The sequence below is a fragment of the Mauremys reevesii genome, linkage group 13 (genome assembly GCF_016161935.1).
Source record: "Mauremys reevesii isolate NIE-2019 linkage group 13, ASM1616193v1, whole genome shotgun sequence".
Lineage (NCBI taxonomy): Eukaryota > Metazoa > Chordata > Testudines > Geoemydidae > Mauremys > Mauremys reevesii.
In genome coordinates, this window is record NC_052635.1 from 45100809 (window position 1) to 45113416 (window position 12608).

The window sequence follows — 12608 nt, forward strand, 5'->3', positions numbered from 1 at the left end:
GCTGATTGTGGCATACAGAATTATATATGGGTAGCAACAAGTGAGTTCTCCAGACAATACTCTCCTTTACTCTACAGCCCTGATTCACCCCCAGAGTGAGTCCAGCCTGTGCACTGAATGAAGCAGGGGTCTGGTGGTTAAAAACAGTATGCAACCACATAATAAAAGACTGCATCATAATGTATATGCACAAGAGGGCTGAATTAAGGTTACACAGGCAGCCTTAATTCTGGCATTTCTTAAATTTTGAGGGCTGGACTTTGCAATCTCACAAATGTTCTTTCAGTGTGAGTTTTTTCAGGGTGTAATATAACTATATAGCAGGCTGATGGTTTGCGGTTCACAAGTACATACCTATCACTTATCAGATCACGTAACACCATGCAGTTATCATCAGAGCACGGCAAATCAATTCAAGCCATCCTCTACCTTTTATAATCAAGCAGTGTAAATAATAAATCAAATGCCATATGCAATTAAAGATAGCAAGCAAGCACTCAAATCACAGTCCTGCAACAGAGTGAGAACTTCAGGTCACGTGTACCTATGTAACTACTATACTTCTCATGCCGGTTAGCAGCTAGGCACTTAGAAACCCTTCTTGGGTAACTTCGTAGGACCTTACCTTAATAGGCACATGGCCCCATTGATCTCAGTAGGGCAGCTTGCAGAGTAAAGGATAGTCATTGAGAGTAAGGCTGTCAGATTTTGGCCTCTTGTGCTTCACAGGGTTACATACTGCCATTTCAAGGGCAAACTGTGGAGCATGTACTCACGGGAGTAGCCCCGTTGCCTTCAGTGGGACTCACTTGCGAAAGTGCTCGCTAAAGCAAGCAAGCCCAATGGACCAGCTGGCCCTTAGCTCACCCCTCCAGTGAGGCTTCCAGCCTTGTTGGACTCTTTACTGGGGTTATGGAGTTCACTCGCATCCTGGTGCCGGTTCTCAGGGTCTCATCCATGATGTGCAGTGGTTTGCAGCAAGACTATAATACCCAGACGCCGTGTCCCTGGGGGAGTAGAAGGTGGTCTAAGTGGCCAGGCAGGAGGTTCAAGGCCAGATTCTTCAGCCATCCAAGAGGGTCGGATTTTCTGGTACCGCTTCCCTTCTTGGCTGACGAGCCCCTGCAGGGTGATGAGCTCTCTCCATTCACCATGAAGACAATAGGAGTTGAGGGCACTTAAATTGTAAGCTGTTTTGGGTAGGGACTGTCTTTGTGTTGTGTATGTGTGTGTGTGATGAAAGCCAGGAGCACGAAGCCAGCAGTATAATTTAACTGGACTGAAATAGGATGCTGGGAGGAGAATGAAGAAGCATGAATATTGCAAGATTATAGCCCCAATAAAAATAGCCTCTCTGCACATTTGTATTTGACAAAAATACCTTTTGCCCCTTCGCCAAAGCCATGGCTGACAGGGGTCACCTTCTGTAGCCTGCTGTGAAACCTGAAAGCTGATAAAATCCCTATACTGAGACCAGTACTCATTTATAGTCAATTGGATTTTTTATTATTATTTGTTTTTGCTGCCTTGACATAATCGTGATTAATTTTTCATAGCCCTGTAGATTGCTACCACTACAGATATAAGCTGGAGTTAAAGGTGAACGTTCCTCCTCCTCTAAGCATGCTGAGTACAGATTACTGTCTCTCAGGTGCCACAAGGACTCCTCATTCTTTTTGCTGATACAGACTAACACGGCTACCAGTCGGAAACCTGTTTTTAAATACAGTTTTCTGACTTTTTCCATGCAGCATTCTCACTGTTGAGAATATTTGTAAAGCTAAGAGAATCTTTTGGCAAGGACTAAATTCTCCAATGAGTTTAACTCCTTTTTATGCTCATAAAATATCCATAGCTACCTACCTATCCACCAACCTGGTCATCCAGCCTTGGAATCATTCCCAATTCTATGTCCTCTCTACACCTCTGGCACCAGCAGCTGAAATCAGGTTGCCCGCCTGGAAAATAGCTCTCCAACACCACCTTCTGGCTTCCTGGTCCCTATAGGTCCGCCAGAGGCTGTGCAACCTCCCACAGAGGTGAGGGCGGGGATCACAGATTAGACAGGAGGGCACCCCAAGGGGGATATGGGGCCTGATCATAAGCTGGGACAGAGGACGATTTGTTGCTTCTTAGGAGACCCCTCCTCGACCACAATTCAGGGCCTGCCCCATTTAAGTACGATGGAATAAAAATGAGAGACATCTAATGCGGCTGAATCATTAGCACTGATGGACCTTGGCATAGTATTGAATTGAATGCTGATGGTGAAGGTTAATAATATCCTTTAGATTCTAGATATACTTAATAGCCTTTTTGATTTATTCTTATCATGTGCTATGATTTTTCCGGCTGATGAGAGGTTTCCATTAATGAATGTGTGAGTGAAGTAATGGTGAAATTATCCACTTCTGTTCCTGCATTTTTCTCCTTATACAAATAACTTCCGGCAGAAATCTTTTTATCTCGTCTTCCTCCTTTTAAGATTGCATCAAGGGTTTAGGCTGGAGGGAGGAAAGCTAGTGCTTAATTGCTGTCTTACTTCTATGCAAAATGAACTTGCTGATTCATACTGTTCGTATGCCCTCCCCGGTAAGGTCTGGAATTGGTGAAGCCGTGTGGTCTAATGATTGGAGATGGGGAAATAGGAGTTAAGATAGTCTGGGCCTTGATTTTTAGAAATGTGCATGCCAATTGCATATATGCTGCTCCAAAAATCAAGTCCCCCAGTTCTACTGCACAAACCAATTCACTGTCTTACCTGGGGCGAGTCAGACCCTCTCTGTGATTCCATTTCCTCATCTTTAAAGTAGAACTAATAAATATTTACCCATCTTTAACCAAGTACCTCTCATGAAGGTGTTTTGTGAGTGCACAGCTATTATTAAGCAGACAAAAATCTGTGGAAATGGTACTGGCACGTATATATGGAGCTATGCTGGCGTAAAACTGGAGTACCACAATTGTGAATTAGGCTCTTCATATTTACTCACCTTTCTTGAACTCACAGTTCAGTCACTTTTAATAAACCTACATGAGTAAATCTTATAGCGCACGTCCCCAAAACAGCCTCACCAGGATCATACTCATTCCTGTGTTCAGTAGATACACTTTTAATTTAAACCAAGTAAATATGTTGTAGTCGTGTGTGATTCTCAGTCAGTTTTATCAATTTATTTGCCACTGAAGGTCTCTCTAGAGTAGCAATGGGTGAACCTCAGAGTGCTTTGAGTTTTCCAAACCTCCCAAATTATATTTGGGGTTTTCAAAAACAGGTTAAATTCACAGACCTTTTTTTCCTGTTTATTTTTCTTTAATGTGTGATTAAGTAAACAAACAGTTGCTTTTCTAGCTCAAGAGGAGTCTGTGCCATGTAGTGTGGGGAGAAGACTATTATTTCCATCAGCGTGTTTTGTAAGCAGTACAGGGACTTGTGACATTCCCCAGAGTACACCCCGAACTACTGTGACCCTTTAGCTCTCCAGCCTGGGATGCCTTTTACACTGCTTTGCTAGTGAACAGCCACCCCTCCAGGCTCTGCTCACTCGCAGCCACCAGCATCCCAAGTCACTCCCAGCTGAGTACATGAATGCTAGGCACAGCCATCCCTGAATTCCATATAGGGAGACACCCACATATCCCTCAATAGCAGCCTTGCTGCCCCAGACATGTGCATCTTGTTCTGTTCATTAGCCCATTGGACCGTACAAGCTCATACATAGTTTGTCATTTCAACAATGGGTAGTGAATATGCACCAGCCTTGTGGACGTTCCTAAACACTTCAGTCAAGCACACTTGTTTTGATAAAACAATACAACAAGTTTATTAGCTAGAGAAAGATAGATGTTAAGTGATAATGAGTGGGAAGTCAGAAATAAAAAGATAACACCACAAGCTAAATCCTAAACTTTGCCAAGCTAAATAAAATTTGAAGCAAACACCATTCTCACCATATCAGATGCTGTAGGCAATTCTCAGTTCATAGTTCACAGGCTGGATTTCCTTTCAGTGTTAGGGCGTGGCTACACTTGCAGATGTAGAGCGCTTTGAGTTAAACCCGCCTTCGGAGAGCGCAGAAGGGAAAGCGCTGCAGTCTGTCCACGCTGACAGCTGTTTGCGCACTGGCGTGGCCACATTTGCGGCACTTGCAGCGGCATTGGGAGCGGTGCATTATGGGCAACTATCCCAGCATGCAAGTGACTGCAATGTGCTTTACAAATGGGGTGGGTGGGGTGGAGTGTGACAGGGAGTGTGTTGTGTGTATGCGGGGGGAGAGAGAGTGGGTTTTGGGGGGCTGAGAGCATGTCAATGTGCTGTCTTGTAAGTTCAGACAGCAGCAGACACCCCCACCTCCGCCTCTCTCTCTCACACACACAGCATTCCACAGCAATGGTTGCTTTGTCTCGGTGCAGATAAGCAGCCGGCTGTCAGAAACGGGGCTTTCAAAGGGCATATCCACATTCCTACAGCTGAGTTCAAAACAATGACAAGAGTGGCCACTTGACTTAAGGGGATTATGGGACGTTTCTGGAGGCCGATCAGAGAGCAGTAATGCAATACCTCATTCACACTGATACCAGGCATTGTAGCCAAGGCACAGAAAACGTTATTCCACTCACTGAGGTGGAGTACCAGGATTGCTCTAGCTGTGGAGTCAGAGCACTGTACAGGCCTTGCCAGTGTGGACAGGAAGTGAGCCAGGGCGCCCAGGGCTGCTTTAATGTGCTCTAACTCGCAAGTGTAGTCAAGCCCATAGTCAGGTATTCACTGTTATGAGCAAAGAGGTGTAAGATGGAGAGGAGAGGAGAGAAGAGGAAAGGGTCTTGGGGATGCCACTGTCATTTATTTTTATACCCACCTCCTCTCTTGGAGGATTACCGCCTCCCTTCATCCCCATTGGGGTGTAAATAAACAGTCTCCTGTGTACAAGAGATTCCTACTATGTCTGGGAGGAAATGTAAATTTCTTGTTTTCACTTCTCCTGCTGTTGAATCTCTGATTAATCAGGTAATGGCTCTTTAGCACTTTGCTGGCATGCCAGTGTGTCTTTGTCTCTGAGGAACTGTCTTGGGGTGTTACCCAAAATTACAACATATTTCAGTAACAATCATACAGCAAAATCTCATAATTTCATATGCAGTGTTGTTACACGCATTTCAGCAGGATAATAATATTCAGCGGATTATGAGTTTTCAAATGATACCTCACAAGGCAAACTCCGTACAAAATATATCATAACCATGTAAAAGTGGTGAATATGGAGTACAGGGTGACACAGGACTGTAGCTATTTTTTCAACAGTCTCTCTCTCCTCCTTTCTGCTCCCCTTTCCCACAGTCTATCCTAGTATGATGAGAATCCAGGAATATTCAAGCCCAAATCAAACTTCTGAACCTATGATGGTCAGTTGGGATTGAAATTAGGCACAAGTGTGTTGTCCCTGCTATAAATACATTGAAAAGTAGCAAATTGAATTTTCAATTTGAAAATCCCAGCATTGGTGCCTAATGTCCCAGGATCCATATCCAATAAGGAGCCACTAAGAAGCATTTGATGAAATACGAAGTGCAATAAGCATACAAAGAATGTTAGTTTGATACATATGTAGGACCTTATACAGCAAATGAGATATTGTGGGCAGCTGTGCCTTTAAAAACAAGCCTTCATCTATATTTTATGTTCTCTCTTAACTTCCTTGAAATGGCGCTGCTGGCCTTCCTGACACCTAGCACTGGTCTAGCAGTTTTCCACAGAAAATCCTGTTTTGTTGAAATCAAAACATTTTGTGGGAACATGTCAATTTCAATGAAATGTTTGATGGAAAAGGTTTGAAATAAAAATGGAGTATTTCATTTCGATACATATTCTGTTCTATTAACATACATGTCAATGGTCTCTGTTGTCATGTTTTGCCATTACTGAAACAAAATGTTTCCATGTTTCCAAATCGAAATAGTCCAAGATTTCATCCCAGTTCTGGACAAAAGAAACAGCAAATCATCAGAATTGACAGCAGAATGGAAAGTCCATTTTCTGACCAGCTCCACTGACCCCATTCACTTCCCACTCCTGTCCTTGGAGCCACTATAGCTCCTCTGATAGCTCAGCTAGGGTGGACCTGTCTGGGACACCAGGGGACACCCCCGCGCTGTGCATGGGGAGGGAAGTGAGCAGTACTAGGCTCATGTATGAAGATGCATACAGGGCTGGCTCCAGACCCCAGCGCACGTCCCACGGGACCAGCGGACCCTCCGCAGGCACGTCTGCAGGAGGTCCACCGGAGCCGCGGGACCGGCGACCGCCAGAGCGCCCCCCGCGGCATGCCGTCCTGCTTGGGGCAGCGCAAATCCTAGAGCCGCCCCTGGATGCATAGGTACCATACTGACCCCATCCCTGCTCATCTCTGGCTGTTCATGGCTCCTTCCAACTGGGCTGTTCTTAATTACACTATAATGTCAACTCTGAATAGCAATTCAGAGCTGATCTTGGGGGGGGCTGTCACTAAAACACAGGCGCCAAGGAATTCTGCTTGCGCCACCTGCCATTTCTCCTGCTAGAAGCCACTCTGCTGCCTTGCGGTACTGAGGCAGAGCTTCAGAAATGGCCCCTCTCTCCACGCTTGGTAGCACTCACCCGCCACTGCAGGCCGGGAAGGGATAGCTCACGGGAGTAAGGACCAGAGGAAGTCCCCTCCCTTGCAGACTGGAGATGGGGCAGCTGCTGGAGCCCGCCAGGGAAGTGAGGAGACTGGGATCATGGGGGGCAGGGGCACGCTCTGGGAACCTGCCAGGGGATCTGGGCTCTGGGAGATTGGGTGTCTGCGTGAGCTGGCCAGGAGATTGAGAGCTGCAGGAATGGGGAGCTCTGGGAGCCTGCCAGAGGGAGTGAGTGGCGGTTACAGGAACCTAGTGGGGTCAGACCCAAAACCAGGATTTATTCTTTGGCCTAAAAATCAGGAGTGGGTTTTTTTTTAATCTCATGATTTTAGGGGTTCGGTCTCATGACAGCGGAAATGCTGGGATTGGCAGTGCTGATTACCTTGCCCCAAGAGAAGTGGCTTGGAGCTGAGACTCTGGAGGAGGAAGAAGAAAATATGAAAGCAACCATCCAAAATACCTTGATCAGCTCACTGCTCCTTTTTAAGATGGAGGAGGGGATTTACCTAGAAACTGAGTCCTGACCATCTGCAACATTTCACTGGAGCAAACAGCCATTTGCTTTACTGGAGTGAGAGAATGTGACTGAAAATAGCAAACTTCCATTTTAAAAGATCATCTAACTTTAAAAATGTCCAGAATTATTATTATTATTATTATTCTTTATTTGTTATTATTTGTTTCGGAATTGGCACCTCTGAGAAATGTATTTTTAGGGTCAGACATTCTCTGATCGCTCTCATCTCAGAGCGATTGCTTACAGTTGTGTGACGCAGTTTTATATAGGAAGTGTGTAAGAGACACTTCACCACTGGCAGGCACCTGGCTACCTCTGAAACTGGGGTTAGGTTTATAATACAAGAGCCCAGAGTGTATGCACGCCGAGTTCTTGTTCCAACGCTTGTTTTCTTCTTGGTGCTGCACACTGGCCCTTCGTTCCAGCAGCTTCCTAGATAAGGAACATTACAGAGAAATAAAATGAAATTACAGGTTAGTGAAATGCTGCTCTACAGACACACAGACCTGGATTGCAGCTGAACCTCCCACTGACGTCAAGGCATTCAAGAAAGGACCCTAGCTTTTCATTTCATAGAATGGGGTTGATGTAAAAGGCATTCCAAGCCCTGTGCCCACAAACTTGCTAGAACTTCCCCTGAGAACCCTGATTGCTGCTAGAACAGTGTGAACAGTATGAATTCAGAACAGGGCAGCACTTATTTTGTAATAAAGACGGTTTGGCTTGGTCTGCAAGCATTTTTTCAGTGGTGTTAGCTTCTTTCTCCCCAGATCCATTTTTTAAGCACAGTTCTCTTAGAAGACTGTGGACATGGTGTGCAGACAGAGCCTTAAACTACTGGGATTTAAAAAGTAACAGATAATAGGGTCTGTAAACAGAGGGAGAGATATCTACAGAAAGCTTTCTTTACCCATATTCCCCGACAGCATTACCTGCGGTGGGAAAGGAATGCTGGTAGCAACCGTGCCAGTGTAGATGGGATGTCAAGCAGCTCTTGGGACCTAATCTAACCTGGCAGGTGGTTAGAATGGTCCGTGCTGCTGCTCCCAGGATTGCAATCTCCAGTTCAGCTCTGTGGGTAGTAATGATGATAGGAAACTTGGGGCAAACTCCCTCCAAACCCTAGGCCCTGATCTTGCAAAGACTCACGCTCATGTTTAACTTGACATTTGCGAATAGCCCCATTGACTTCAGTGGCATTACACATGAGGCTAAGCGCGTGCATAGGTGGTGGTAGGCTCGGAGCCCACATGTAGATAACAGTTTCATGGTTTCTAAAAAACAAAAAAAAAGTTCAACTTCTGAAAACCAGAACATTTCCGCTTGGCTCATGGAAATGGCCGTTCTGGTGCCTTGTGCTTCCATTTTTCTCTATAAGCTGGGCTCCCTGGCTGGACAATGTCCGAGGTGAAGGGTGGGGCCAGTAGAGGTCCCCAAGCTAAAGTCGGGGTTGGTGCTGGTAGGGTTGGGTACCCCAGGGCTCGCTGGCCCAGGGTTAAAGCTGGGGTCAGTATGAGTCCTTGGGATGGGGACTGTAGGGTTAGGGATGAGTCTAGTAGGGCTCTCTGGGTTAGGGACAGTGGTTGGCTGGTAGGGGGCCCTGTACTCAGACTAGATTGGCATCCTTGAGTATGGTTAGGGTTGGGGCCTGTTGTGGTCCCTGGCTATGTTTAGGGTAGGGCCACTGGGGCTATTTGGCCAAGAGGTAGTGGTGGAGGTGCTGTTGATAATGGTGGAGTTTCCCATGCTGGAGCTGGGGTTGGGGCCAAAGCAGGGCCCCCCAGTCTAGAGTTATGTTTGAGGTCAATCAGTGGCACCAAGCTAGGGTTATGTGATGGCTGAATAGGTGGCTCCAGGCTAGGGTCTGAGATGGCTAGTGGTTCCAGGCTACTGACGGGGTTGAGGTCTGATTATTGCTCTGCTCATGTGGCATCAGTCGCTGGCCTCAGTCTAGGGTTGTAGTTTGGAACAGTTGGTCAACCTTTGTCAGGGTTTTGGTTGGGTCCCCTTGGTAGCCTCAGCCTAATATCAGGGTTGAGGTCAGCAGGTTTCCTCACTCTACGCTTAGCGTAGGGGCTGGTTGGTGGCCCCTTAGGGTGCGGTTTGGGGCTGGTGGGTGATCCTGGTCTAGCATTACTGTTGGGAGGAGTGGGGTTACGGGTTTGGGGGGGTGGGGTTGGGCAGGTTTGAGATCTCTGGCTAAGGTTAATATGGTGTCACATTTATTAATCACCATGTAAAACTTTGGGAAGTGCCTAGGGGTCTAACCCCATTTTTAAATGTTCCTGAGACACTTATGGGCCTAAGTCTGGTTGATCTGAATGGATCTTATGCCATAATGACATTGGTTTATAACCAGTATTAATAAAAGCCATGTGCTGCAGTGTAGAGCCCTATCAAGGTGCTTTTCAGTATCGCTTCTTCGCAGCTGAATGCAGACTGCTCAGGAAAACACAGTAAAAGCTAGGAGCCTACATGCTAGAAATGCTCAGTCCTTGCTTCTGTTACAGAGGCCTTTGTGAAATATCCCCCGCGACGCTTGCAGGATTCCTTTGTTGCCTAGATCAGTAGAAACTATTCACTCCTCATTTCACTTCATGGCACCTTGTCAAGCAGCTGCGCAAACTTCCAGGTATGTACATCCTGTACGTCTTGTTTGGATCTCGAGGGAGATAACAGAGGCTTTGTGCCGTGAAGAGAATGGGAAGGGGGGTTAGTTTCCAGTACCTCTGAGGATTAACTGCCAGTGTTTTGCCCGGCTATGCTAGGCTATGCCATGCAGCGCAGCAGGATGATTGGTTTTCACGCACCCCCCCATGCTTGATGGGGTAGAAATATTTTGTTTGTATCTTCCTGTCTGCCTCTCTCGCAGTCATTTGGGCACGCCCCCCTGGCCAAGCGCTCCTTGACGGTTAACTGACTGGGCTTCCCTAATGATATGCAAATCAGCGGGTGGCCTGGCAGACCAGCCCCTCGCACGACGCTACCGCCAAGGTCCTGTCCTTCAAAGCGGCGCCTCCCAGCCCAGGTGAAATCGTGTGCGGAGGGGAAGTGGGTGTGTCTCGTCCCTGCTCCCGGGGAGTCACGCCTGGGAGCCCGGAGGATACCTGGGGCTCGGTGTGGCCGCTGGTGCCCTGAGGGGGTCGGTCGGAGAAGGCGGCGCACGAGAGGGGGCTAATCAGCTGGAAACGGAGCAGCTTTCCCTGGTCCGCCTGGATCGAGCGCAGAGCCAGGATGAAAGCAGCCGCCGCGGCGGCGGCGGCACATGTGGCGGAGTGAAACCTACCAGCGCCCTGCAGGGCGAGCGAGGGAAGGGAGAGCACAGCCGCAGAGGAGATCCGCCAGACCACGGCACCGCACCCCGGCGGGCCGGGCGGACCGCGGCGCTCCAGCGGGAGGGAGACCCGGCCGGGCGGCCCCCTGATCTCTCCGGAGCCCGCGGACCCTGCAACCAGCTGTTGACGGACCGGCAAGCGCAGAGGGAGGGCGGCTGCCTGGGGACTGACTGGCTCCCGCCGCCAGGCTGCTCCCCGAGCCGGATCGGCCAAGCAGACGGGGCCGGGGGCGGCTGGGACATCGCCCTGGTGACCTTGCTGGCATGCGGGCGCCTGTGCATCCTCCCTCCAGCCAGCCGCGTCGGGGGGCTCTCGGCCCGGGGCCACACAGGCCAGGGGCTGGGCAGGCGGATTCATAGCCCCCGAAGTGGGACCCCCCGGGGGCAGGGGAGAAGCGAGCGCCTGGCTGGATGCGCACACGCCCCGAGGGAGGCGGCCGTGGCTGGACCCGGGGCAGCCGAGCCGGAGGAGCCGGGCTAGGTTCTCCTTCTCCCGCGAGGAGCCGGGCGCCTGATGTTCGCCGACCTCCGAGCCAAGCTCAGCCCCCCGAGAGGCCGAGATGGGGCTCTGAAAATGAACTGCGGCGACCCGAAAGAGATGGAAGGTAAAGGGCGAGGGGGGGGGCGCTGGGGATGCTCTTGCTTTCTTCCCAAGCCACATGCTAGGGGCGGGAGCGGGCAGACCCCGGGCTGGCTCTGGCTCTGGCTCTGGCTCTGGCTCTCCGTGGGATGATGCACCAGGTGGAGGGAGGCTCGCGAGCTTTCAACCTGGGGTCCCCCCCCCTTCCTTTATCTGAGCCGCCAGAACTTGCAGGCATCGGCCGCTGTGCTGCAGAGCGAGCTGCGGGGCGGGGTGTCTTGAGCCCCTTCCAGGCGCCCCTGGGTCTGCGAGGCGCACTGGGGAGGCAGGATGAGACGGGGCGGGAGGTGGAGGCAGGTGGGCGCCTGGCCCGTGCGCTGAGCAGGGAAGTGCGTGCCAGGGAGGGGCTGCGGCTCGGCTCGGGGTGCCGGACGCCGCTTTGTTTGGGGCTGGACCCCTCGGGGCGAGGGGGGTCAGCTGGAGAAGCGCGTGTTCGCTAGAGCGATACGAACCCGGGAGGAGACGGACTTCGGTCGCCTGCGGGTAGAAGGCCAAGGAGGCAATTGTCTCGCCTCGGTGCAGTGGGCTGGAAGGGCCCGCAGAGGAGAGCCCCAGGGGCCGGTTTCCATGCGCTGTAGGCTGGGGCTCCCCGCCCGGCTCCGCTCTCACATCCAGGCGGGCAGTTCCCAGGAGCCGCCCTACCCCCTGGTGCTAAAAGTTTGCCTCCCGTGAACGGCCCCAGGGGAATGTGGCAGCTTCAGCTAACATCTGCTCTCCTTTGTCTGGGCACGTCTGGCTGTTCCGAGTCAGGCTTGTCCAGGGCATCTTCCACCTTCTGCAACTCCCCCCGGCTGGCTGGGCATCCTTCAGACAATTCACCCCTCTGGGATGACACTTCCCCCCCTCCCAGGGTGTTGTGAAGCTAGAGGAATGTTTGTAAAGTGCTTTGAAATCCCCAGATGAAAGGTCCCTGTAAGTGCCAGGTATTATTTAGGACTCCCCGCAAACCCAGCGGACAAAGGCTGTTCTTTCAAAAGACTTATGCAGAGTCTAGATCAGCCCTCCCTAATGCAGCAGCCTAATCACTGACTTCAGGCAAGGAAGGAACAAAACCTCAGGGCTGAATCCTGACACATACTGAGCACTAGCAACTCCCATGGTCCTGAGCGCCTGGCCGCATGTGACCCTCGGTGACTAGATTTTCTGTAGCTTTGTTCTGGGTGGAATGAAACACCAATGTTCTATCTAATTGTCAGGGCCTTTGAAATAGTATCTGTCCCAGACATATACAGATAGATCGTCACTCAAAACCAGCACATCCTGGTAGTGCCTATCTCCGCTTGGTGTGCCCGCAGCCTCGCCAGGTGCCTTCTAGTTCTGGCCTGGTGGGAAATCTTCTGAAATTTGCAGCTAATCAAGCGGCTCTATTTTAGCACTAACTTTCGGCTGGATTGCACTCGTGTCACTTACAGGAACAGGCCCGTTCTCATTTGTCCCTGTCACTCCTTGCACTTCACCTG

The 12608-nt window shown here is 50.0% G+C and overlaps 1 protein-coding gene across 5 annotated transcripts in view; it reads left to right on the forward strand.

The window, feature by feature from the left end:
• Nucleotides 1-12608, forward strand: part of SAMD10 (sterile alpha motif domain containing 10) — a 75244-nt gene that overhangs the window by 27333 nt on the left and 35303 nt on the right. For 2 of the 5 annotated variants that reach the window (XM_039498164.1, XM_039498165.1), the window contains exon 1: nt 10142-11113. The exons of the other annotated variants lie outside the window; for them this stretch is intronic. In XM_039498164.1, coding sequence (XP_039354098.1) covers nt 11023-11113 — 91 coding nt within the window. In that variant the 5' untranslated portion in view covers nt 10142-11022. Of the gene's footprint in view, nt 1-10141; nt 11114-12608 lie in introns of those variants that run through there. 5 annotated transcript variants of the gene reach the window in all.